Raw genomic sequence first — 27,269 nt, 5'->3', positions numbered from 1 at the left:
AATTTTTTTTATATATATATTATTTTCTCTTAAATAGCTTCAAACCTTTTCCCCCATTAAATAGTTTGGATTGTTTAACATAGTCTAGCTTTACTGAGCTTTATAGTGAGCTTTAAGTGGAAACTAGACTAGAAGTTCAAAATGTATGTTTCATCACATTCTTGGTCTTTAGAACACTTTGAGAAAACAATGCTCACACTGGTATGGGTTTCTCAACTTTTATTTTGAAACACATACCACTTCACAACACGTTACCGTTATTTTTGCTGATTTCAATCAGAGATATGATCAGATATAGGTTATTGATTGAGGTAGTCTTACAGGTTAAATTTTATCCGACATAAAAGTCAGTCACAACTGAAACTCTCAGTATGACTTGTCCAGAGTGATTCATAATCCAGTCATATAAGTGGAATCATAAACGCCTAGATGGAGAAGATTCTTTTCATTGTGAAGCACAAAAACACAATCCATTAAAGTAATTAATTCTAAAAGATACAACCCTTAAACATACCACACCTATCTATTCATGTAACACACATTATTTAGCATTTATAATTCCACTGTTCAGTTTTATTATTCCTTTGTTTCATGTTTGACCTCAGCTTTTTGAAATGCAGGGGTTTCAGGATTCTCAAAAATACAAACACACATACACTGCATCCACTGGATGGCTGCTGAATATTTACAAACGTTTTGGTTTACAGACATGAACATGAACATAGATCATCAAGAAGATAAAACACATAAAGATGCTGCTTCAGCAGTCAGTAAATTAGTTTAGTCAAGAGAAGCTCCCCGTTTCAGTCATCTTCTTATTGTAAAGGTGAATCCTTGGTGGGGATCATTATTCTAGACTCCATGCTCCTGATCAAAGGCACTGAAGAAAGAAAAACAGAAACGTGTTTACCAGTTTAAGATGAACTTGTAATACATTTTAAACAAAGAAAACAAAACATCTTGTCAGTTTGAAAATGACTGTGCTATTAATGAAGCCAAGAATGTGTGAGTCTACAGCACCAGTAATTAAAGTGCAAACTCATGTTGTATTACATTACACTCATTACTACATCTACAAGCGCTGTGTGTGGGGATCATTCTGGTGATGCCATACATATACAGATACATGGGAAAAATGTATATACATATATATTGCAATAAAGTGGACATACTTCTTATACATTTCAACTTGCTTTAAAAGAAGAAAGGTTACAGAAAGTTTTAATTTCATATAGAAAATGACTACATGTACAGAAATCTTTCTTTGTAGAAAACTAGAAGTTTACCTTGCACTACTTTAAGTGCAGTCTGAGCAGAGGAATGACATTACCCTTTATATTAATTACAAAACCTTGACTTAGCATGTCAACTAACTAAAAACTTATCTTGAGAAGAGTTCATACAGCATTAAAGCATTTCAAGTTTAGCACTACTTCCCTACAACTCTAGTATCTATATGCTCATCTGCTCACTTTGCTGCTGGTGCTACATGGCTGCTCCTGATAAATGTATTTTGTGTGATCCTGCCTTTCCTTAGCTTCAACCTGTGGGCTCTCTTCTCTACAGTTCCTGAGGGGCTCTGCACTGAGCTCTGTTATGTTGCTCAAAACGTTCCATGGGGGTTAATGGTCGGGTAACATTTGTTTTAAAGCGGCCTGAAGCATGTTGCTTTTGCAAGTTACCAAAGCTCCTACTTGGCAACTAATCTCTTAGTGTATATAACAAACCAGTGAAGATAAACATAATTGTATTTGTGTGTACAAAAACATCACCAGTAAGAGATATTATATACTGTAGTGTGTAGTCTGTCAGATATCTGCTTGTGAAGTCACATTGCATACATCACCCTTTATTAAAAGGTAGATCTTTTTCTTGGGACTTTATATATGGGCAGTTTGCATTGCACCTACCTGTATAATAAACATTTGCATCCCATCCCTGCTTCATCCAGGCAGAGTTCCTGGTCTCCTCCCGGGACTGAAGGCTTTCATATGCTGTAAACAAACCACATGTTATCAGGTGCAGATACATTATCGATCTCATGTCAAACAATTACCTATAAAAACGTTTCAAAGTTATTTAATGGCAGCTTTATTTCATAATCACAATCTTTCCTCTATAATATGTATGGAGGGCACCCTCCTTTAATAGACCATCAATTGGATAAGAAAATAACCCAATAATCTATGTATGTGGAGAATTTGGAGGAAACATCAGGAATAGGAATAGATGCAGGGCAGACATGTAGGAGATATGAAGTGTCTAGAATTGACCCATGAAAGGAAAATATGGACAACCATGATGAAAATAAATTACAGATAAATCCCAAGTAACACTGGAAACGGTAGCAGAAAAAATATTCCATGGTTTCGTCATCTCATCTCAATGGAGCACCTCCAAAACATTCATTTTGAAATATATAGCCGGGGGAATTTTTTCTACGGGGCTGGCAGGAAAACTTTGGCTAAAGTTGAGTTGTTTGCATTCGCACATGAAACTTTCAGGACTTTTGTGTATGTGTGAATACAGCATTAGTGTAACATACTCACCCCACAAATGATGAACAACATACAAGTCGCCGATCTGCGAGAAGAACCCTCCCACTGCTTCTTTGTTTTCCTGTCTGAACTTGATAGCCCTCGCCCTGATGGAAGACAAATAATTCTTATGTGTATAATAATCAAATATGAAATAAGAATGTTGGTGCTGGAAAAAGTAGTTTCGAGAATTTGTATTATTTATGCAAATTAAGGTAGATAAGCCATACCAGTGGTTTCCCCATTCGATCATAGTTCCTGGCTGAAAAACAAGAACGGAGGTAAAATATGAACACAGTTTAAAAACTAAAACTGCACCCACACAGAACTCTTCATGCCATGTACACATAAAGCCTACTCAGTCAAAAAGCTGCAGACAGACTAGTTCAACAGCTCATTCAGAGCATGTGTACAATCCAATCAAATGTATAAGCCGGCACACAGGAAGAACTTCAGTGTTGGCTGCACACAGATTCTGTCTTAGCAATGTTTCAACAAATACAATGGGCACTGAGGTAGACAGCTCTCTGTTTAACACGTGTATTCTTCTATCAATAAGTAAAATGCACTTGAGTGCAGGAGTTACCACATACATTGTGTCAGTGCTGATCAAAGAGCTTAAATATTTCTGCTTAATGGAAAGATAATTGGCTTTATTCTTTCAAGGAACAAGACAGCCTAATGTATGGAAATATACTGTATGTCAGAGATCATTGGAAAGTTGGTACTGTGTTAAGATCAATAACAAAAGTTTCACTACTATACCTGACATAGTCGAAGATTTATCATAATTCTAATAGCAATATACTCCTAGGAAACCTGCCTTTTTATCAAAGCAAAGAGGGGTCCTACCTCTTAATGACAATGTTAATAACAATGGCTCATCCAAAATGCAGACAACTCTTTCAACAACAAGCAATATTTTTTCTATGTTGATTATCTTTTTAACTTTTGGGACTTACAATAAACACTTCAGGTACTTTCAATCATCTTTATACGCCTCTTTTAGCACACAAAAAGTTCCAGCTCAGCTTAGCAAATTGCTTTCCATGCTGTCACAGCTTTGTTTCAACCCGACAAAAGATTTTCAATGGAAATCAAATCCAGTGAGTGCAATTTACACGCCGAGCAGATTACATTCTTCTTGGAAAAAGTCCTAGTATATGAAAGAGTTTTTTTGTCACACAAGGTTCTGGTTCCAGTTTCAAAAGAAGCCTTAAATTTGACTTTGGTTGTGCTATTAGCTTGAAGTGAAGTGTGACGTGGTTTCTGGCCATGAAGTCCTTACATACATGTAGTGTTTTTCTAAAAATCTGTTCTGCTATCGCCAGATCCTCCTGCAAGTCTTTGGCAGTGATACAGGGATGTTCTCAGCTGGTTTAAACATTACAATCCCTTAGGAGATACTTTGCACGTTCTAGACTTCATACATTTTCATGTATAAATCTTCACACACACTCAGCAGGGTTGAACACTTTCAATTAAGACTTTATGGAATGGATTGTAATTAAAGAAAGGAGAAATGTCAAACAGCTCCTTTAAGAACCAGTGCTGAATTATTGAGTGTGTAAAGTCTGATGAAACTAAAACATTATTGTGGTAATGCAGTTTCAATGTGTAATATCTAGTACGGTGATACCTTGAGATTATAGGTACGCATTTCATAGATGTTGGGTCCTGGTCTTGGCATAGGTTCATTCCAGAAACTGAACTCGAGGAGGAGCTGATTTCGTCTTGAAATCAACATTTTTGCCCTTTCTTTTCGAAACTCTAAATACTCCTGTACAGAAATGAAAAAAAAAAAGGTTTACTATATATACAAAAATATTCTTAACAGTTATTTTTGTACTGATAAACTGCAGAGTCAAAACTTATAACAGTGTTACATGTTCATTACATATCAGTTTTTCTCAGCTCTAATGGGACTTCTTTAGATTTTGCAATGAAATCTCTATTTTACAGATTAACAGGTAAAACAATAAGAAACTATAACTGCAGACCTTGTTATCATTCAGCTTGTTCAGGCATTCAGTCAGGGCTGGGTAGCCTCCTCTGTATCGCCATAGGTGCACTGCCAAAACAGAACAGCAGATGTCACTGTAGCTCTGTGTAAGAATTGATGCCAAGCACACAAACACAGATTACAACTGTGCCTTCTGCACCTTCACTAAATGTTTTCTCTGAGCACTCATAATGGAAATAATACACTGTATATGCTCAGATGTAAAAGGTGAAGTGTTGCCGATGAGTCGTCTGTACATGTTTCTGTGATGCTCTGCCAGACAACTCACAGCCACATTGCAGCCACTCAAGTTAAGTGTTGTTGTTCATAAGGCCTTGAGACAGAAAAATGTATCTAGTCCTCTTTACAAACACCAACACTTTCCATCATGATTTCTGTGTATTGGTTCTCTCCTGCTTACCAGCTTGGTCCTGTTCTCCATACCAGGTGTTCCAGCTTCCCACCACCTCGCATGGGTAGTCCTGGTCCTGATGGAGCCTGTTTTGCACCTCGGCCCTAAAGTCAGCATCAAAGAAAATACAAAATCTTTTCACATTTATAGTATATTATAATATACTCACTTAACAACAACGGCCAACTAGAGGGCACTCAGAAAGCACAAAGTCCACAATTATCCAACAATGCTGATACACCAAAAAATACATTCATTTTATGATTTTAATTTAATGCTCTATTAATTTTATGAACCTAGAAGAAAACCATGGAATAAAGTCCATCTCTTCAATTCAGGAAATTCTTAAATGGGGCGGTTGTAGCTTCGTAACAAATCCCCAACCTTCTGGTAGTGTTGGTCGTCTCTCTACCAGAAGGTCGGGGGTTTGAGCCCCAGCTCCTGCAGCTACATGTCTGATGTGCCCTTGAGCAAGACACTTAACCCTGAATTGCTTCGTCAGCGGTGTATGAATGTGTATGAATGGGATTAGTTACTTCTGACGGTCACTTTAAACAGCAACCTCTGGCATCAGTGTGTGAATGGGTAGTTGTGATTCGCGGTGTAAAAGTAAAAGTCTTCTTTCTGTAAAAGTAGAAAGAAGACTAGAAAAGCTCAAGTCCATTTATCATTTAAATTGTATCCTCCTTAACTTAAAGCAAAAGGCACCTCGTTGGTTTAGTTAAAAGCAACTTAATCAAACCATCAAAGGATTTAAAAATGTATTTTCACAATGGACTTGATGCAGGAAATATATAAAACAGTGAACACACTTACTCTAAACTGTTGTAAGCTTCCAGGCACTCTGGTTTGACGTTGTGAACTGAAAAGAACAAAAAGCCAGACTTAAGAGAAATGGGGGTGTTTTTTTTGTGTCTTTTTTTTTAAACACAAGCAACAATCAAATTCTTCAACGAAGTAATTTCACACTCCGATTCAGCAAAACCGTCAATTCACAAAAAGCTGATTTGCTTTGTGGGTTATGGGCTACAGCTCAGGGAGTGTGGAATTGAAATCCCTACATGGTGAGACGTACGCAACAAAAAGAAAAAGATCAAAGCTTGGGGAAGAATGATAGACTTCTCCACAAGAGACAGACCGGCAAAAGTTATCACAAAGAGAAGACCAGACAAACTGTATTGATTTCACTTACAAAGCTTTACAGGCGAGATACATCAAATAACATGCTGCTGCTTTGTGTTGATAACAGAAAAACGTGTAACAGTGCTCGTCTTTCAGCCGACTTCAGTCTTCTCTGGAGGTCGCTGAGGCCAGTGCAGATTGAATTTGATTAACATGATTTATTTATCGGTTATCTCCACAAACAGAAAACTGCCACAAGCACTGTAGAGACTCAAACCAGAATCCATTTCATTAACTTATAATGTAACTGCATCATATTCACTTGCATATGACCCTCTGCAACCTAATTACTAGGAGTAAGTAAAATACTGTTTGCTTACATTGAATTTTATACAGGTTGCTGGTCTCTTTCTTAGACAACAGGTTGGAGTGGGCATCTTTCCTGGCATCCACTTTGTGCACGAATAAGGAACGGAACCAGCTTTTGTCACTGCTTTCTGAAATCCTCCTACACAGAAACGAGATGAAAGAAAGTTTCATGAAGGCTCAAAGCTACAACATAAAACAAGGAAGTTATCGATGTAAGAAAGACTAACTTAAAAGGAACACGAAGATGTGCGTGACATAAGGGCTAAAAAGATAGTCATGCTAATGTACTTTGATATGAGAAACGTGCATACTGTATGAGTGAGTGGGCTGAATGCCATAGCTTGTGTCTTCAGCAAGAAACTTTTTGTCACCCTCTCTGAAGTGGATAAAAGAGGGGAATATCTCTGACTTTAAGAATCACTGTTATTTCAATCCGTTTTTGATCACACATAAATGTCCCTCAAAAATCACAGAGCAAAAAAGTAAGACTTGAATCTGTTGTGTGTTCTGGATGTTCCCAAGAAAGTCAAATCAGAGGAAACGTATTAGTCACATTAAAGTAAACAGGGTCTATGCCGGCCAGTATTTCTAAAAAAAAACCTAAGTAGATCAACCTAAGTATTTAGGATGCATATAGCTCATATTTGAGAACCAGATATTGCAAAAGTGGGCGAAATGTGACTCTTACATTATGTAAAGATCATTTTTTAATTCAGCGAACATAACTTGATCAAATTGAAAAACAAAAAATGGCATTCACATGCTGTTATATAGTAGTTCCTAAACTCATAGCCAAGGACATTTTAATGACTTCCATTGGTATTTATAAACTCATCGTTTTGTCATAATTCTGCAACCACTTTAAAGCTGCTTAAATGTCAATATTGAACTCTATTTCGGTTTTTGTTTTTCCTCCACAGGATGTGAAATGTTAAACCAAGAACAGCCCAATGAGAGTAGTTTATGCCCACTCATGGATTAGGAAGATATATAGTACATTTTGAGCACATGAAAAGGCCGTTTGTCAATCAAAAACACTTTCTAAGTGAGGCTTTAATTTGTTTTCCCAAAATCCAAAAAACTTTCAAGGTCAGTGGGACGCCTCTTTTAATAACCTTATTGGCAAATGGCTTTAATTGCAAGCTATAATTATAAATTAAATTCCCCTGGCTCCCTGTCAAAAATAGCAGCATAATTTAAGCAGAAAACGTGCTTTTGAATGAAGTCAGCCACAGAGTGAATGCAGACATAGTGTAAGCACAGAGGAGAAGTCTACCAGCAGTAGTTACATGTCATGTAGCTTTACAGGACAAAGTTCAGAAGTCCAGCAAATGATTAAAGCTGGTTTGGAAAACTGCCATGTTGTTTTGGAAATAATGACCCTTGTTTGTCACATTAAGAACATCATGCAATGCAAATATCTCACCTTAGTGTTGCGACCTAGAAATATTTGTATGCAATTCAATTTGACAGAAGAAAGCACACTACACTACAAGTTAGAAAGTACTGTATATAATATTATTTCACATTTGTTTCATTTGTTAATTAATAAAATAAAAAAAACATACAGGTACTGTAATGTCATGTTAGTTTACACAGAAATTAAAAAGTTGTTATTAACTCTAATTCATCTTCAAAAACAAAACATGTGGTCTAACTAAGTTGATGAATTGCTAGCTGGGGAAAAAACCGCATAAAGTTTATGTTAATTTTAAGTTTTATGCAGGAAAGTAAACTCAGGAAATTCTATTAAATGCTTGAGTTGTGTTTTTTCTCACTGAGGACAGGATGGTGTCAAAATCCACCGCGAGCCTTTCAGGTGATCAAATCTGACATTACACATGCCTTACTGCTTAGCAAGCTGGTGTTTACTAAAAGATTAAAAAAAATGACTTTACCTGGTCGATTGTTGCAGATTCAGAGAATACTTAAACATTATTTGTCCTTTAGACCAAACAGTACTGTTGGTCGCCATGTTGCTCTTTAAAAACTTCTTCTGAACGGCAAAGCCACACTGGTCTCTGGTTAATGTTTACCTCCCTGTCTGTGGTGGATTATGTATGACGGCTAATCCTGTCAAATACCTGCGAAGTAAGTGAGCCCGCCGGTGGTTTTAAAAGCACGCGTGACTCTGTGACGCAGCACGTAGTGATCAATGAGCACAATCGATCAGACCTGATAAGTTGATTGTGACTTTCGGTAATCATCCAAACTTTAAGATCCACCACGAAACAATACATCATTTATGCACTTTACTTTAGTGTAGCCTAGTAATTAAAAAATATAACTTCTGACATTAAAAGTAAAATGTATCAATAATAATTAGCACAATAATAATAATAATAAAGAAACATACCTGTAATAATGACGAAAGCATTTTACGTGTAGCCTAATCAAAATTGAAGTTACACAGACCAAATTATATTATATTCATACATTTAATGTATTAACAAATTATTATTTAGAAGCAAAATATTACTCATATGGAGACCCCCTTGCAAAAACTAAAATACTTAGGTAGGCCTAAAAATCTTCAAGGATTTCCTTGCAAAGGAGAAAAGATAAAGTTTCCTTCCTATGAGCAATGAAGTTTTCAAAAAGTATATAAAGAAAAAGAAAATCATGTACGTCAACATTTTCATAAACCTTCTTTTCATAAATGTTTTGCTACACTTTCAATGCCTACATTTAAAGATTAAAAGCCAAACAAGCCAAACTATATACAATCTAACAAACACACAGGCACATTTCATTTGTTGAATACAATTTTACTATTGATACAATGATTTTATTGTGAGTCTGTGTGGGAAGGACACGTCTCCAAATGACAGCTTACTGTATCAGTAACACTGTTTGAGTTGTCCTGCTGCAGTAAACAGGTCTCTTATCTAATAGTGGACTGTTCTTTCAAAGCTGGTCGCTCTATTAGACGAGTCATGCAGTACTTAAATCCTTTTTGTGCAACCCACTTTCACTTCTTTTCATACACAATGCGCTGCTCTCTGATCCTCTCTATCATTCTACCCACTGGCATTATATAACATCAAATCAGATCATACCTAAAAAGAATACCTGTCTTGTGCCTGCGCTAAATGGCTTTATCAACACCATATTTAAGCCTGCACACGTGGTGTATATGCTATTTCTTTTGGTAAATGAACAAAGCACTTCTGAATCATCTTAATTTTCACTTGATTGGGTATTTAACAAGATTTATTTGATATAAAACCATTTCACGCAGGAATATTCTCTAATGGCTCATTTTACCAAAATTACTTCTTTTTGTAGTTACATCCTCGCATCCCATCACATCACTCCTTTCATTCATCTATCGTTAGAAATGTCCACGGGGCTTTGACAAGACTATTTGCATCTTTCCTAGCATTTCCATCATTTACTCTTCTTTTTGCACACAACTTAAAAACACGTTTCAGGCTTTTGCTTTTCTGAATGTGCCAAATTTCTCCCCATGATTTACTGTAAGCGAAGGAAATATTTCTTTCACCGCAGCATACAAGTCTTCAAAATCCTGGTTCACTGTGATGTCCTTGAGAAAAAGATACACAGAAGAGCAAGTGAATAGGTTGGAGGGGGAGGATCTGCAAAAAGTCGTATTCATGTGTAATATGTGTGACTTACCCAAAAGTCTAGTGTCTCCATGGCTGAATCTGGGTTTTCCTGTACAGACTTGAGGATCCCATAGCACCCAGCACTCTGGATTGGGTTCCTACCCATCTGGCAAACAAAGAAAAACACAACAACACTTTGATAATAGTATTGGCACAAGTGTCTCTGTCATTATGCTTATGATTCAATGTGAATGTTCTGGCATTTTCTGCAAAAACTTATGAGAAATTAAATTTCACTCTTACACTTTTCTGTACAAGTCCACAGCTAGCAGCATCTTGGCATAGCTTATCACAGAGAACAGTGACAGAGGGTATAAGAGCCTGGCTCTGTTCAGTGGTAATCACTTCTCCCCAAAGCACCTCAATGTTAGCATGTTAGCAAGCAAACAGATTGTATCCCCTTTACTTGAAGTGCTCTCAGGAATACTGTGGTCAACTTTTGGCTGAAGTACCTTCCTTTTATTTCTAATTCTTTTTTTTTTTTTTTTTTTTTTTGTGAAAATGTAAAAAATAATTTGATTTGTCTTTTCTTTATAACAGTTTTTGTTTTTCAGAGTGCAGCCAGACAGATTTCATAGCTGTTTCAACAGAGAAAGGCTCTTTCCCCTTGCTATGCTAGGCTAAGCTAACTGCACGCTAGCGGCAGCTTCTTATGGACCGTAGGTTGTTATTAGTCGAGGATTCTAAGTAATTCTCCTGCCCAAAAATGTTGAGCTATTCCTTTAAATCTTGAAAAGCAGTTTTAGATGGAATTTAGCAAGTCCCGGCCACTTATGGTACATCTTCTCATTGATGTAATAGGCCTATAGCTAATATCAATCAGGTTTAATGCAGTGGAAAAACAAAAAAAAACAGGTGACAACTTCACAATTCAATTGCCTTGATACAGATTTTGTTCTGTCTTTGAACTTTTGAATCTTTTATGCAATTGATAAAGAAATTAAATTGTTACTTCACCAAATTGAGTTGTTCACAGAGAGTTGTTTAGCAGAACACCCAAACAGAATTTCAATTCAAGAGTAAACATCAGGTTCTCAGGCTGTAACGTAATTTCAGCGCAACTTTTATCGATAATGTCTTTTCTAACACGAACTTGTATCAGGATAAAATAAAGTCTCTGAACTCTGCTTGAAGTCCACATTAGAACTCAGAACAATGATCCATTTATTCATCTTGTTTTATTTGCTGATGCCCCCCCGTTGCTTTAAAAGCTCCAAGCCATCTCTCTCGGAAGCTTACATTCAGGGATTTGATTGTCTTGTTTGCTTTGAGGCCCATGGCTAGTCGCATAGCTCCTTCAGGGGGTATTCGGTTGTTACTGTTGAGAGAAAAACAGGAGAAGAAGTGGGTTGGCGTGTGAGAAAAGTAATCATAAAGTGTTATCTTTTAAAAGCACTTTTCATCAGTGTTGCTCACATGTATATGAATTGTGAAGAAAGCTTTGTTTTGCTTGAGAACTAAAGAAGAGGCAGTTCAAGATTTTTTTTTTTTTTTTTATAAGATTTATTAGAAAAATAAAAAAACCTGGTGAAGCAATATGGCCACAAGAAGTCAAATAAAAACAAGTTTAGGTAAGCTTTGTCTCACATTAAGACCCAAACAGGATTTAACAAATAACGTGATTTACACTCATTGTGATCTAAAAGAATCATCTCAACCAGAGTTGTTACTTTAGCCCCTTTTTAAACTCACTTACTGTAGGATAATCAGACACAGATAACAGGTCCATACCTCACATTCAGCTCCTCTAAAACACTGTTTTCTTTCAGAGCCTGTCCTAAAGCAACGGCTCCTTCTTTACCGAACCCATTAAACGACAGATCCACGCTTCTAAGGAAAATGTTTCCCTACAAAAAAAAAGAAAGAAAAATGATTTCATATGCAATAACAAGGACATTCAACAAGTTCACTAAAAAGATTAACCAGAGTCCAAAGGCTCGACTTGATTTAAAGTGAGAGAGCTAGAGATTCTGGAATAATAAGCCTCTCAGGACCTGAATCAATCAAAGCTGTCAATGCAGCTTACTGATCAGGGTCCTCTTGACCAGTTTGGTCATTAAGGAAGGCTGCTTCTACACTGTCTCTCCTGCTGGGAGTTTCTTAATGAACACTTGACCAGAGGGCTGGTTCACAAAGCAGGATAAACAAGTTAGCCTGTTTTTCATATACAGCTCTCCTCTCTATCAACCTGCATAACTGAATCATGTTTTGTTTAGAAATGTCTGTCTCCATTGACATCATAAAAACGCTAATTTGTTGTTGATGGTGGGGATGATGATGGCGGCAATAATGGCAGTGGATGAATTCTGGATGAATATTGTTATCATTGCTATTTATAATTATTATTATTATTATTATTACTTTTTTAGTGACTTTGTATTTGTTTTTCTCCGTCTTCCCACTCTGACTTTCCATCCAAAATCTTCATACCCCTCCCTCACCAGAAGGTCTATTAAACACTTAATTACACACGCACACACGCACACACACACATACAAGTAAAACATGAATTTACCCCTTTTCTGGCCTGTGCTCACTGTAATTGTCTCTTGTGTTGTATCGTAAGTCTCTTATCTTGCAATAATAAAAAATTTAAAAAATTAAAGAAATTTGGAATATTATCAGCAGAATTCTCTATCCTGTTTTTAGTCAGCTAACTTTCTTATTAATCCTGGTCACAGGTAGACCTAATGATTCATTATGAATTTCAATATACCAAATTGACTCTTGAGACAGCAGTGGCTAATTGCTTAATGACTAGGCATGGGACGGGCCTGTCTAACTTCATATGTCTCCACATGTCAAAGATGTGCAGGGCTCGTAAGAACGTACCACTGATGAAAAGAGTTCGGAGGGTGATACTTTTTTGTAAATCACTGACAAAACCTCAAACACACAAATAAATGTGTTAGAAATGGTGGAATCAACGTTTTTATCTGCTCTAACGTAAACTGCAAATGCAATTCTGATTCTGATACCTAGGTTTGAGGGTCAGCCAATTTATGAGTACTCCTCTGATATGATCAAAACAATATTGTTAGAAAATGTATAGCTGAAACTTCACTAGCTTTAAGTAACAACACTGTCTCTGCTAGCACCATGGTGCTCGTATTTATTACTGTTCCACACAGTTATCAATCTGCAAACAGCTTTTTGGTTATGGTACAGGTTTGATACATTGACTTGAAACCTCATCAATAACCAACACCACATTTTAGGCTTTATTAGAGGCTTTTATCGAATCTTTAACTGGTCTCAGAACAACTTATTTTGATGGTTTCATCTGATATAAGCTAAACAAACCATACTGCTCTCAGCATCCACGTTATCAAAGTCAATGTTATTCTGTATTGTTGGTGTTCAAAATCTAAAATCAGTCTTCAAACACTGATTTTTCAGGTGTATTACCCCAAGGCCATTGGCCAGCAGCACAGCTCCTCTTCCTCGAATGCAGTTCCAGGCCAGACTTAATGATCTTAATCCGGTGTTTTCTGACAGACAGTCTCCCAGGATTTGCCCTTTTGATGAGAAACGAAACGAGGGTTAAGGCATTATGACAAATGAAAAGTTCCATTAGGTAATAATTCAAGACAATGTCTAATAACCTTAGTTAATTATAACAACTAGTTGGTCAGTGTCAGTCATAGGAGCTTGTGACAACTGTTTGGCATCCAGACTGGTGCAGCAGGAAAGACATATCAAATGACAGATCAATTTCAGATATTTTACAAGTACTTATTAAAATCAAACACTCGATTCTACACTCTCTGTGTGTATCTTATCTCCTCTGAGATGGTGGGATTGTGTGTTTCATAGCCTAAAAGCACCAGTGAGTAAGGGCTGACGTAGAGATCACAAATAGAGAGCTCCTTGTTATTATCTCACCACTTTATTTCAATGATAAGAAAGTGCATGGCTCTCAGTGGTTCATAATCACAGAAAAAAAAAAAGCTCTCACTGTGCTCGGTTGAAAAAGCAATATCACCATAGCATTGGATGTCAGAGTGTGAGATTGGTGTACTTTCTCTGCGGGACCCACTGTATGGAAGTGCGCACTCAAACCAAATGAGGATGTTCTTCGATATGTCAGCAGAGGAGGAAATAGAAATGAATATGTGGGGAGGGATCAGAGACGCACAAACATCAATAAGACATTGCGGTGCCCCCTTTCCTACAGACAGATTTATTTTCAATTACCTACATCAGATGCTCAGTGCATCCTGGTCTGCTGTCCTCCCATAGGTTGTCTGTCACAGAGCTCATCCCCAGCATAATTGAAAGAGGTTTTAATGAAGGGGATATCTTCTTGACCTTTGAATGCCACAGTCTGCTGCTGTCTGCTGTCCTGTGACTGCTCAGAGATAAGGCTGTACTATATGGAAAACTACTGGTGGTTTTATGGCGATGGTTTTGACAAATCTATAACAGTAGATACCTGCACGGCATTAAATCTGTCTGCCCCTTCATAGTAATTGGTTCATTTATTTACTTTAATTTGTATTGTGCGGAGGGCGTATCCAAACTTCTGAGTCAAGCTCAGTTAATGTGGCTGACATATGCAGCGGAGTGGTAATAAATAAGTCCTCTGTGATTCATACCTGAAGGATTCCAAATATAGATTTTGCTCCAAAAGTCACGAGAAGGTACTAAAAAATGAATATTAATTTCAAATGAATACTGGGTCCTCAAACATGCACAGGCTTTCCAGAGGTCAGGTATAAATGAGTTCTATGGTTAAATGTTTTCTGTCTTACCTGCATGATCTCCCAGAGCGTTGTAGCTGAGGTCGAGGTGCTGCAGCTTTATGTTGGTGATCAGTGCTGGACCAAGGTGTTCAGCGGACCGGTCTGTGACATGGTTTCCTGATAGATTAAGGCTCATGAGGGTGCTGTTCTCTTTCAGCATAACAGCAATGGCTCTTGCCCCATAATCCCCAAGTTTGTTGTCAGAAAGGTCCAATTCTGAGGTTGACACACAAGTGAACAAAAAAAAGGCAGATTAAAAAACAACGAAATGACGACAGAAAAGCTGATTCATTCACAAATTCATTTAAAGGGAGGGAGGACAGAGTTTTATCCACAAAATGTTAACATTTGGTAACATTTGTTGAGTGTTTGCTGATTGGCTTACTTTTTACAAAAAAAAGGGGTGATCATATCCAAAACTTTTGACCACTTCACCTTTCCCTTTCATTAGTTTTGAGTTAGGTTTCATCAAAAGGCTCGGAGTTTTTTAAGTCATGGTTCTTTGACATCATCTCCTCCTTTTTGAAGTAATGCCCTTTGGGAGGAGAGTAAACCGGAGCAAAACTTCAAATTGGAGCAGTTCAAAAGAGGTATGATCTGTGAGGATACTAGGTTCATGAACGATAAAGAATTTCTATAATTATCGCCTCTGTATGTTTTTTAAAATAAATCATCTGTTTATAAAGTCTGTAAATATTACTGAAACATTACTTTTATTAATATAACCAGGGGATAAATCAGTAAGGGTGTCTGCGACTGGGGACCCCCACTCTCTCTGGAAGTGGATAAGGCATATAACGTAAAGCGCAGCCGTTCAAACCCAACACTAATAACACAAAAGAACATCACAAATTCAACAGCCTAAAAACCATAAAATGATTTTATACAGTAATCTGTTGTAAGAAAAGCCACAGGCAGTGGTTCAATCTAGAGGATGGATCGATCAAACAAAGATACTAACTCCAAGACCAGGGTTTGGGTCCCATGTGAAACCAAAAGTCAATGTGGGTTCTTAGTGTCATAAATATATTTTTTCTATACTCCAGAAAGTAGATTTTATTACTAAACTTTTGTTAGAATATGTTCGTAACGTTGTGAAACATTTTTAACAACATTTGACAATGTTACAGACATATTCTATGTGTTGGTCCATCTACAAAACTGTAGGCATGAGAATTCTTGCATTGCCTAAGTTCTGAGCAGCTCTCAGAGAGTATGAAGGCCTTGTCATGGGTTTGAGGACTGTTTTCTTCATTTCAATATGTTTTCGGATATGAACTTACAAGCTATATATGCACAGATTTGGTTTTAAAAACTGGCATCAAATGTGGCATCAAACGCAGAAGCTAAACGTGTGCAAAGAGTGAAGTCTTGCCAAAGCTGAGAGATTTTTGTTTGGATTTTATTCAAAATCAAACAGTAGCCTCAACATGGTGGTGCTTTTATTTCTTTGTAAAATGTAATTTCTAGAGTTGGTTTCTGTTCTTTAAACGCACATCTTGTGTTTCTATATTTTTTGCAACTGGTTTCTTTTTCCATTTTTGTATCGATGTATATGTCTTGCTAATCTTAGAAAATTAAAAATGTGTCACAAAGAAAAATATATGTAGTGTTTGAGAATGATTTCCAGATGTGTGATTGAATTTGTCATCTAAAAACAGAGAATAGTTCTCATTTAAAATTCTGTGTTAGCTCACGTCTCCTAGCATCAGCAAGACATACATTTGCAACCCATTTGTCATACCATATAGATTCATAAAAGAGGATTACCCCAGAAATGTGAATAGCGGTGTAAGATAATGGATGTTAAATATAACACCAAAACCCAAAGAGCCTGTATGACTCACAGGAGTTATTCTCCATCGATAGGTTCCTGAACTGTACATGGGACTGACATTGAACTCATACTGAACAGGCACCCCAGATGTTAAATCGTGTGCTGTGACATATAATTGGGGTGAGAGTTGCATAAGAGTGGGAGTGGGGGTGGCACTACTGCTAGAAAAAAAGGTGAAACAGAGTGAGTGGGGGGGGGGAGTATGTGCATGCTTAAGTGTCCAGTGAAACCACCTGTAATGTAACAATTTTCCTTTAACATCTCGGCTATAGCAGCTCCGCCTATTCCTTCCATCCAATTATCTCGCAGGTTCAGCCTCAGTACTGAAGTGTTGGTTACCAAGGGAACCGCCAGAGCTTTGGTGCCCTGTAAACACACACACACACACACACACACACACACACACAAAAGTGAAATTCTTCTGTTTGTTCACTGCGGTATATTTTCTTATCTGTATTTCAGTTAAAAGAGTTCATTTAGTGATGCAGGTGGGCAGAAAGAGAGAGAGAGGGGAATATTAAACCTGTGTGAGACAAATGAAACAGAAGGCAGCTGTGTGGAGGCGTGGGTCAGAAATGAAGCACGCAGAACATGAAAATGATCGTTTCTAGGACAACTAATGAGAAAGTTGAGGGCACAAAGCCTTATGTTAACGTGATCTTTAAAAGAGGTAGATCAGAAAAAGGCACATGAAAGGTGTTTTGATGCATGCAGACCATGCTTCTGTATGATTTGGGAAACCTTTCAATGTCAAAGACATTACAAGCAGCTAAACATAGTTCCTTTAATTCTTCTCTCTGGGATTGGCAGGTGAAGAAATTTAAATTCTGAAGCTGAAATGGCTTGCTAAGCAACGGATTGACTTGGGGGCTAAATTTAAAGTGAAGTATTGTTAAAAGAAAGAAATTGTGTTGTACATTTGAAAGTACATTTGAAAGACGATCAGTTAATAAATGTAAAATAAAGTCTGTGTATGTTTAAGTATTGGTTGGTTTTATTAAGATTATGTCTGAGGCTACAAAGTGTATATGGGGTAACAGTTTATGAGTATTTGCCATCATTTAGAACCAAAGATGAAATTGTTCCTAAGACATTCATTAACATTCAGATCTGCATAATGAGCTCTCTGCAAGTATAAATCACTACAAGCAGCCTCTTTTTTTAATCAAATATGGAGGACTCTCACTATGTTCGTACTTTTGCATTTATGTGTATGTAAAGTGCACCGCAGAGATGTGTAACTGCATGATCTATTTCCCCGAAAACTCCTTGAATCTCAGCTGCTTTCTAGTTTGCAACAGACTTTGTCATGTTGCTAACCCTCCCCCACGGAGGAGGATGTGACTTTGAATTAATGAGTAAGTCATTGATCAGACGTCTGCACTGATCTGATATGGCGTCACACAGACAAAGCAGTTCAAACATCTGTACGTCTTGTACAAGAAGGAAGGTTCATCTCAAGTTCATTTGTGAACCTCATGTGAGGAAAAGACAATTGATAACAAACTTAAGACAAAATACAGTCTCTGGACCTGTATGAACATTTTGCATGTGCGGTAGGGGGCTGATGGTCTTGCTTTATTCTTATGAAGGATCTTTCAAAGTATGGCTAATATTTTCTCTGAACCCTTCATTAATTTATATTAAAAAAACAAAACACTTAATACCAAAAAATAATTGATTTCTCTTGGCCACTTTTGGACAACAGCAACAAATTCTGAACAAAATATTGACATATTGTCACCAGAGTCTCATCTTTATTCATTTGAGGATTTGTTTGCGAACATCTATCTTAATTTAAGACCAAATTCTACATTTCTTTTGGCTCTGTTATGGTCGCCAACTTTTCCTGTAGTAGATATCATTTTGAAGCTCCAAATTTCATTTCAACATCACTCATGACCCCGATCCACTGTGACATTGTTTTCATAAAACATACTTTCAAAAAAGATATACATTTATGTTTAGACATTGTGTAAAGACATTGCCTGGTTCCTCCCACAGTTTGAGACTACCTTATCTTTAGCAGAAAGACAACTTATATGAACCCACATATATCCCCCGCCCCCCATTTGCTGTATTTTAATACATTCCCTAAATTGAAATGTAAGTACCTGAGGCCCCAGTCCACTGTGCGCCATGTTCAGCTCGCTCTTCTGCATGTGCTGCAGGAAGGACGAGACAGGCGGCACCTGTAAAGCTTCACACGCCTCCATGTAGGTTGTCTGCCCCGTGGGGTCATATCCCTCCTCCTTATCTGCAGAACAGATAAAAAACACTAGCTGCACTGTCTGTCTGAATTGTTCGTTATTAATACCTCTTTGAGAAAGCAGAAATGTGGAACTCTTCCCCCCGGAGGAGGACCCTTTCAGTGTGATATTGAAAAGTCCCTCATGTGAGATTTGGTCCTCTCAGGGGAGCTCATTCATAGCAGATGGTTTCCACTTCAGCCTGACACAAAGACTGAGATGAGATCATTAAGATGCAGAACGGGGCGCCGCATGTGTGGGCAGGCGTGTGGAGGAGTTTCTGTTTTGTTTTTTGTTTTTTCTGAGATGATATAGAGATTGAAAAATGAAGAGTCAGAAGGGGAAATCTTAAGATTGGAGAACAGGGCTTTTTAGTGCTCTACATCAAATTCTCAACATATATCTGAATAAAGGATAATAATTGAACTGAATTTAAAGCAAATTTAAAAACAACTCAGAGGTCTTTGGTTGCTCATTTGAGAGTAAGTAATTACTTTAGTTTATTTTGTTTTTTTGGGATGGCAGGTTTAAATGAATCCAGAAGTAACTCAGGTTGTGTGATCTAGGAGAAGAAGAGAAAGAATGACATTTCTTTTGTATAGTCCTTATTATGATGCGAAAATAATAACTAAATTAAATGTATGTTGAAAATGATGAAATATTTTGTGCGTGGATGGATTTGGAATAAACCCTCAGGATAGTGTGTTTATTTTTGTCGAGTCTACTTTTGGATTCTGGTCTCATTTTTCCAAAATATTTGTTCTCATAAGCTATGGCTATGCATATCATTTATATACAAGAATAACCTAAAAAAATCAAATTAACCTTAAAACTCAACTTCATAATAAAGCTGAGCACCAACATTGTGCTTTAGACCAAAAATAGAAGGATGGGATGGTTGATTTCAATCATTTACTCAGCTCTCTGCGTGTTTCCACTCATGCCCTTTTTCTTAAAAAGATTTAAAAACTTTTCCGACTACTAATCTCCTTTTTTTCCATCCAAAATCAACTTTCTCATTACCTTCGCTCTCCAAATCTGTGTCGTAGTCCTCATCAGAGATCACACGCTCCTCTTCATTCTCCTCCTCCACCTCACACTCTCTTTCACCCCCATCCAGCACGTTCCCATCAGGGCTCAAACGCTGGTCCTTTAGCCCACGCACGCCAACCTCTGTCCGGCTCACTCTTTGCTGGGAGGAGAATGACACAATAAGACATTGTGACTCCTCTGCTGCTGCTGCTGCTGCTGCTGGCAGCCTGAATGAAGAGATTAGATGAAGTTGCTGCCAGGAGAATAAAACTGATACCTACACTTAGGACAACTGAATCCTACAATGCGGAGGAACCATTTTAAGTTGTGTCTTTAAGCTTGCATTCTTTTGTCCTTCAAGTTTTTTTTGTTTTTTTTTACTTCATCCTTTCTCTCCCACTTCTTCTGTCTACCTCCCTTTCAACTTTTGAACTGTCTTTCCCTCCCTACATTTCTGGGCCTATATCATATTTGTCTACATGTATCATGCAGCCATGATATGTATATACATATTGTTATCTTCAGGTCAAGTTGTAAATTGTTTTTTAATCTGGATCAAAATTATTTGAATCCTATGGTTCCTATAAGTCCTATTTGGTACTTGATCTTATTATCCAACCAGGTTTTTCCTGTTTCTTAATGAATATTTGACTGAATCAGCCTTATCCTACATTTTAAAGATAACAAAATCCAGATAACCAGTGCTCTAAACAGGATCACATTTCACATTTCAGTACACATTGTTTTGTACTGTCTGAGGTCCAATCTGCAAACTGAAAGATATCAGAAAGTTGGGTTGCGATTTTTCATGAAGTAGTTGGTGGTGGGTCATGAGGTTAGATGAGTTAAGAACCACTGGTCTGGAGCACTTTTTTGTATTGAAATAATGTTTTTGTCAGTACACTGCTTACACTGTATTTCTCTCTGTAAGTATACCTCATGCAGCCCCATGGTTAGACCACATAAAAGTGCAATTAAAACAGACTGTCAGGGCGAGCCTCTGAGTCCCCTCTGTTTAATTAATTCCTGCAGAGCACAGAGGTCAAGAAAAAAAATCCATAAAAAAGAAATAACGGGTCTCCAGACTGTATTTCCTTGCCCTGGGCAAGGAAAAGTGCTCAGACTTGCTAAGAGCTGGTGTTATTTTTAAGTCCTTCATTTCTAAAGCCTCATGAACTTTTGCAAGTGTACAGCCAGCTTTCAATTCCTACAAAAAAAGCCATCTCCTGTGACCTATTTAACTTCATAAAAACCCACATCCCTACCTGCTTGTTGACACTTCTCTTGCTTAAGAGTTTGCAGACTTGGCTGGATGGCTCAGCTTCCTACCTCCCACAACTGCAGCTTCTCAGTTTGTATTTCTGCGTCATCATCTTCCAGCACAGGAGGCAGCAGCGTCTCCTTGGCCGACTCCTTCCCGTGAACCATGACTTACTTCAGCTCTGAGTAATGGTGCTATTGATGCTCTGAAAGATATATTTTGCTTCCTTTACGCAATAAAGGTAAAAATAAAAAAATAAATATCACCTTTGAAATTCTGCTGGGTTGTTTTTAGTCTGTGTGTGTGTCGTGTTTAAAGATTTTAGAGCTGGTGAAATCACTGCTGGTGCTTTCAACCAGCAAGTGATTCTTATGACTTCAGTGTGTTCATGCAACCTAGCTTGCTCAACAGGAGGGTCAAACTCTTTGAGCTTATCAGCAAGGACACTGCTTGTGTGTGACAGCCAGTCACCAATCAGAGTTCCACAGTAAAGTTTGGATGGCTTGTTTTGTTGACACGTTGCCATGGTGCTGAGAGGCCGCACTGTATTATGAGTGTAGACATGCACATACAGAGGCAGAAAAAAGGAGAGGAAGTAAAGGGCTTGTTTGTTGCAAAGCACTTTATCAACATCTTAATCTGACCTTCAAACTAAAACATGTTGGTCTTAAGGAAGTCCCACTGCAGGAATAAACCTTTCCAGTCCTGCATCTATCTCATATAAACAACAAAAACAAACCAAGCAAATGTGTTGACATATTCTGTAAATGTTTCTCTTTATTTGTACACAACAAAGGTCATTATAGCAGAGGCTGATTGGATCAGAGTTGTTCATAGCAGCAGCGATATGCAAACACAGAAAATGAAACCCCCTTGAAAGTGTTTTTTCTTCTTTTTTTTTTTTTTGTTGCCATCCGGAGCCCCAGTGAGGAAGGCTTGAAAACCTCACAAATACAGTCTGACTGAGTGACACAGTGCTGGTAAATAGACAAAGCTTTATAAATATGAACAGAAGACAGAAGATCACCACCATGCATTTATTTACTGCTGCTGCTGCTTTATCCCCATACTGAAAGGAAATGAGAGACACTTTAGAATATGCCTTTTGTTCTTTTTAAATCAAGCAGATTCATAGCGCTCCTTTAAATAATCAAAATACATTCTTAGAAAAGATCGGGGTGGTACTCTTTATATGTAATACTTTTCATTTGAATATATATATATATATTTATATAGAAGCTGTATATAGAAGCTATTTATTGTATCAATTGGTTTTGTTGCACATTTTACACCACTGACATTTAATTGACACTCTCATTCCAATTCAACTAAATCTGTTAAAAAATGATACAGAGGAGACATTCATATAGAATGAACAACGGTGGGGACAATGAGAATCACCCATTTTCCCCGGCAGTAAAAACAGTTGTCATGTGGGGGGGGGGGGAGGGGGGGGGGAACAAACATTTTCGGCAGCTTTTAGGGACATTTGAAAATCACATTGAAATCTGTTGATCATGCTGACAGTTATCTTTAATTAGAAAGAAAAAGAAGGTAACAAACAAGACCCAGAAGCCGAGAAGAAAACAAGCTTACTGCAGTTACTGCAGAGTGTGATCAATAAACGACATGGCCCCCCTGCACTGTAAATTCAAATTACAACCCTGACTTATTGGAAAGCAGCGAATGACCACAGCAGCAGTAGTGTGATCGCCTTATCCCTGAATGAAAAACTTTCCTGCAACATAACAATACAATACAACTGAACATTAACATTTCAGCCAAAATGTGCAGTTTCCTGTCACAGAAATAAAAGCAACCCATAACATTAAAGTTGCAGCCTTGTGTGACCCTTAAAGCAACAAATTTCATCAGAATAGGACCAATTTGACAGAGAAAGAGCAGAATCAACATGTAAAAACATACACCTGAGCACATGCGTGTTTTACACCCACTCGTATAGACATGCGGACATTTATGACCACACACAAACGCACGCACACACACACACACACACACGCGCACGCACGCACATGCATGCTGATGCTACTGAGCAGGTGTCAGGTCACAGTGAAAGGGTGGCGCATGAGCTGCAGGGTTCGCACACATAATCATGCAGAGAAACGTACGAGAGAATGGATGTGCTTTGTGTAGGCAGAGGCAGAGAGTTAATGTAAGGCAAGAGGCAGAGGAGTTATGATGCAGACGATGCTAGTAGGTGTATTCATTCATTTTAATTCTTACAGAGATTCTATATTTTTAAGGTCTTGTTTTATCTTTTGGGAAAAAATACCGCTTGAAAGTTTTCTTGATGAGAGTAAGATGATTAAAGTTACACTACAACCCAATACTTTTTAACCAGGTGTTGTTAGCCTAGCCTTGCATAAAAATTGGAAATGGTGCCAGAGTTCAATAAGGTATAACATAAGGAATATGACCTCAGCCCGATACGAAACACTTAATAACAAGCTATACCTCAATAACCCAGAAAGATGAGTAAGACAGCTAGCCTTTACAACTGTTAATATTTGGCAGCACCAATAAGGAGATATTGTTAGAATCGCCCACAGTTTGTATGTAAAGCTTTGAGCAGCTTTTGCAGCTGAGCATTAGTATGCAGCAAAGAAATGCAGTGAAAACGAATAAAACGGTCGTGAATTTTGTTGTTCAAACTCTAAATCCTGGATCATTTTGTGGGTTTTAGCAATGACTAAAAGATAATGCAACATTTCACCATTTCAACAATTTAACCCCTCACATAAACAAAAAGAGATGGAAAAGTGACGATCAGACCATAAGCTTATATTTCCCATACAGACATTACTGTGGTATCAATAGAACGATAGTACTAATAGTAACGAGTCCTAAAACCCAGAAATTCATTAGCATTTTAGCACGTCCTGTTTCCTCGTCTCAAAGTCTAACTGGGATTTTTGAATGAGTTCTCGGTTAGATGCCGAGATGCCAAATACTAAATTTCTAACATGCCAGAATGGTGATCGGCCATCGAGCATCGGTGTACGCAGCGCGACTAACAACGTGCGATCGGGCTGGAATTCGGCCAGACTTCAAAATCAGCCATATGACTCGAATAACGGGTCTAAATCGGCCTGAAATCGTACGGTGTATGCACAGCTTATGAGAATAGTCCCACAGCATAAAATTAAAATAAAACGGATCAGATTTTTAATTGTTTAATTTTACACTTACGGCACCATTTTCTTTAATGTATGTGAAATAAATACTTAAATATTTTAAAATCTGAGAGACCTGAATGAGTTAAAGAAGTGTATATTCATTAGCAATTAGAATGTATTTTAATATGTAATGACTGGCTGTGGGCTGTCCTGCACATTTCTACACAGCTGCCTTGGGTTGGAGGAGCACCAGCTGGAAAAAAAAAAAAACATTATGATGTTATGAGAGAATGGACAGGCCACTAGAAACAGATCTGACACAGAGGCTGATGCATTCTGATGGATTGCCAATGAAGAGCTAGATAACCTGTTGGTTGTGGCTTTGACAGAATAGCTGTTTTCATAATTCAGGATGAGCTATCAACATGCTAAATTTGTTTGCAAAAAAATCTGTCACTCAGTTTTTTTCTTTTCTATCTGCATGCCTGTACATCATATACATACCTCTCCCTTTTTAACTTCCCTTGAAACAACAGCCTCTGATTTAAAAAAACATCAACAGTTTTCTTCTTTTCTAGAACACAAAGTTGACTTGTGTCATACTTCAGAAATGTCTGTGAATTTGTTAGCAATGCCTGATGCTTCCTTGTGAGTGTAAAACCTCAATAAAAGCCTTTGAACTGTAACAATAACACAGAGTACATCATATTTCTTGAGTATATTTTTGTCTTGGTCATGCATTCACAATGAGGCAGGTCATTACACTAGGTGCACACATTATGAATCAAATGATCAATTTATCATTTTTGGAAGTATCATCAACAAGCAAAAAAAAAACAAAAAAAAAACAACAGAGTCTCGGAGAACAGAACATTTTAGCTTGCTACAGGCAAAACCGCAGAGCCCAACAGAAACATTGAATTGGTATAAAAAAAGAAAGGAACCCATTTTTAAAGTACAAAAATTGGCACAGTATTCTTCAACCAGCGTTGCTGTGTCTTCTGGACTGGTTTCCGTCAGAAAGCCCCTATTTCATTATGAGCAGAAAACCCTGAGAGAGAAGGAGAGAAACACAGACAGACAGGAAAACAGAGACATAGAAATAGACATGTTACAGTCATTACTCATCCAGCGAACAGGGGCTTTGATAGCCAAATGTGAAATTCAAGTGACAATCCACACAGGAACCATCGTCTGTGATGCATTATGTTGGTGCTTAATGAGCCGCAGTGGCTATGTAGGGTCCTTGTTTTGCTCTCATGACGAGGGCTATATGAAGTGTCATATCTTGAATATGCGCAAATAATGGCGGAAAAAAACAACAGAAATGGAACAGAGCCACTCGCTTTCGCTCTAATCCTCTTAGTTTATGGGCCTTCATCCACAGGTTTCCGTGGAAACCAACTCTGTTTTCATGTCAAAGTAGGGGAAAGATAACACATAAGTAAACACCAACAACTACAGGTTGCAGATTGGATTTGGATTTATACAAACGTTTCTTTGAGATAAAGCCGCTCTGGTAATCTTAGCGGCTTGGATAAATCTCAATGGGCTGAGCCAAAACTGTTTTTTTTTTCATTCCTTAAATACAAGCTAACAGCTGGGAAATTTGAGTGATAAAAAGCATCAATGAATACATTACTGAACACATCGTAGATCTTAAGCATCCCACACAGTTCAGGAGTGTTGAAGGTGAGGAAAAGTGAATCATTGTTCAGTGTTGTGTGTATACACCACCACACTTTACCATGACTCCCACAATACAGTCAGAAACAAACAGACTGACAATGAGCCAATGAAATAGGACAAAGGATTACATTTCAATGACAAAAGGAATTCATCTGCCGTTTCCTGGTTTTATTTAAAGAATGAGGTGCCATTGAAAAACAAATAATTAAAGATGAATCATAATTCTGAGACAGCAGGTAACCAAGTAGCAAATGGTTAGCATCGCAATTTAAAAGGTTGAAGGTTAAGTGCTCCTTTAGAAGCTCTGCACCAATATTCCCGGACATGCTTTTATAGAAAGGATGCTAGCAACTGGACAATATGGAGAAAGCGTCTGTTGACTGGAGGTAAGTGTGCCCCAATAAGTGGAAGCATGGCATAGTATCGTATGGAAAGGGGAAGCAACACTAATATGTCAACATCTTCTGTATCAGTAATGTTATGCTGTTTTCCTAATCTTGATTTCTCTTTTCCAGTTTTCTTTGGCTTCTCTGATTTTCATTGCCTTGACCTTTTCATTCGTGTTAAAATATTACCACATACAGTCCTTTACACTGCCCCATTCCCCATGAATTCCAGCCCTCCAAATGTGCATTAGCCTTAAAGCCACCTGTTGCTAGTGCAACCACAGCTTGCTAACTGGTTAATGGGGGCATAAGAAGTCGTATTTGAGGTATGTAGCCATTCAAATTACTCCACACAACAACAAACAAAACACCAGGGAACATACAGAAGGTTGTACGAATGATAAAAACAGATGAAACATATGAAGGCAGAGGAGAGATTTGGCTCTCTTCCCATGACTGCTACTATCAACCTCACAAATCTGTGAAGTAGTTTTTACCCACAGCATGATACAACTAGTGGAAAGTTTGCCCTTAAATCTTGTGTGGACATTAAAGGATACTAAATACACATCAAAAGGTTTCGGATAGCTCTGGAGGAGCTCTATCACATTGTGTAAAGTTGTATGTCTCTTGTGGCTCCAGAAAAAGTCTAGCAGCTTGCTCTAACATGCCTCAGATATATTCCCCCTGTAAACAGTACGATTCTATTCATTCTGATATTCTGAAGGTGGAGAAACAGAAGTGTGATGCTTTGTATTGATTAGCCTTTGACAGCAGTGAGCCGAGGGGAGCCCCCCCCGTGTTAACATGTCATAGTACAACGTTTCAATCACAGATATGAATATTATAAATTCATCACTAT

The 27,269-nt window shown here is 37.8% G+C and overlaps 3 protein-coding genes across 4 annotated transcripts in view; all 3 read right to left on the bottom strand.

Annotated features, from left to right (window-relative positions):
* Nucleotides 1-204: 204 nt before the first annotated feature.
* Nucleotides 205-8,588, bottom strand: nipsnap1 (nipsnap homolog 1 (C. elegans)). The gene is made up of 10 exons (XM_020636592.3): nt 8,341-8,588; nt 6,454-6,581; nt 5,768-5,813; nt 4,961-5,055; nt 4,538-4,608; nt 4,177-4,317; nt 2,768-2,799; nt 2,550-2,644; nt 1,911-1,994; nt 205-880 (listed from the first exon to the last, which is right to left on the bottom strand). Exons 1-10 carry the CDS (start codon nt 8,415-8,417, stop codon nt 816-818), a joined length of 834 nt encoding a protein of 277 aa, XP_020492248.2. The 5' UTR covers nt 8,418-8,588; the 3' UTR covers nt 205-815.
* Nucleotides 8,589-8,762: 174 nt separating this feature from the next.
* On the bottom strand, nt 8,763-21,552 carry lrrc74b (leucine rich repeat containing 74B). 2 transcript variants are annotated; one of them, XM_065948149.1, is made up of 10 exons: nt 21,264-21,552; nt 19,926-20,161; nt 18,768-18,910; nt 16,887-17,019; nt 14,826-15,032; nt 13,480-13,589; nt 11,803-11,918; nt 11,311-11,389; nt 10,082-10,177; nt 8,763-9,989 (listed from the first exon to the last, which is right to left on the bottom strand). In XM_065948149.1, the coding sequence occupies exons 1-10, from the start codon at nt 21,305-21,307 to the stop codon at nt 9,873-9,875; spliced, it is 1,281 nt and encodes a 426-aa protein (XP_065804221.1). In that variant the 5' UTR covers nt 21,308-21,552; the 3' UTR covers nt 8,763-9,872. The 2 variants fall into 2 exon arrangements, with proteins under 2 accessions (XP_065804221.1, XP_020492307.2); XM_020636651.3 differs by having other exon boundaries at nt 19,926-20,094.
* Nucleotides 21,553-21,944: 392 nt separating this feature from the next.
* nos1 (nitric oxide synthase 1 (neuronal)) overlaps nt 21,945-27,269 on the bottom strand; it is a 45,800-nt gene continuing 40,475 nt past the window's right edge. Inside the window, exon 29 of the mRNA XM_020636612.2 lies at nt 21,945-25,383. Coding sequence (XP_020492268.1) covers nt 25,368-25,383 — 16 coding nt within the window. The 3' untranslated portion in view covers nt 21,945-25,367. The remainder of the gene's footprint in view (nt 25,384-27,269) is intronic.

This window comes from Labrus bergylta, chromosome 2, assembly GCF_963930695.1.
Source record: "Labrus bergylta chromosome 2, fLabBer1.1, whole genome shotgun sequence".
Taxonomy (NCBI): domain Eukaryota; kingdom Metazoa; phylum Chordata; class Actinopteri; order Labriformes; family Labridae; genus Labrus; species Labrus bergylta.
This window is presented reverse-complemented; position numbering and strand designations above follow the sequence as displayed.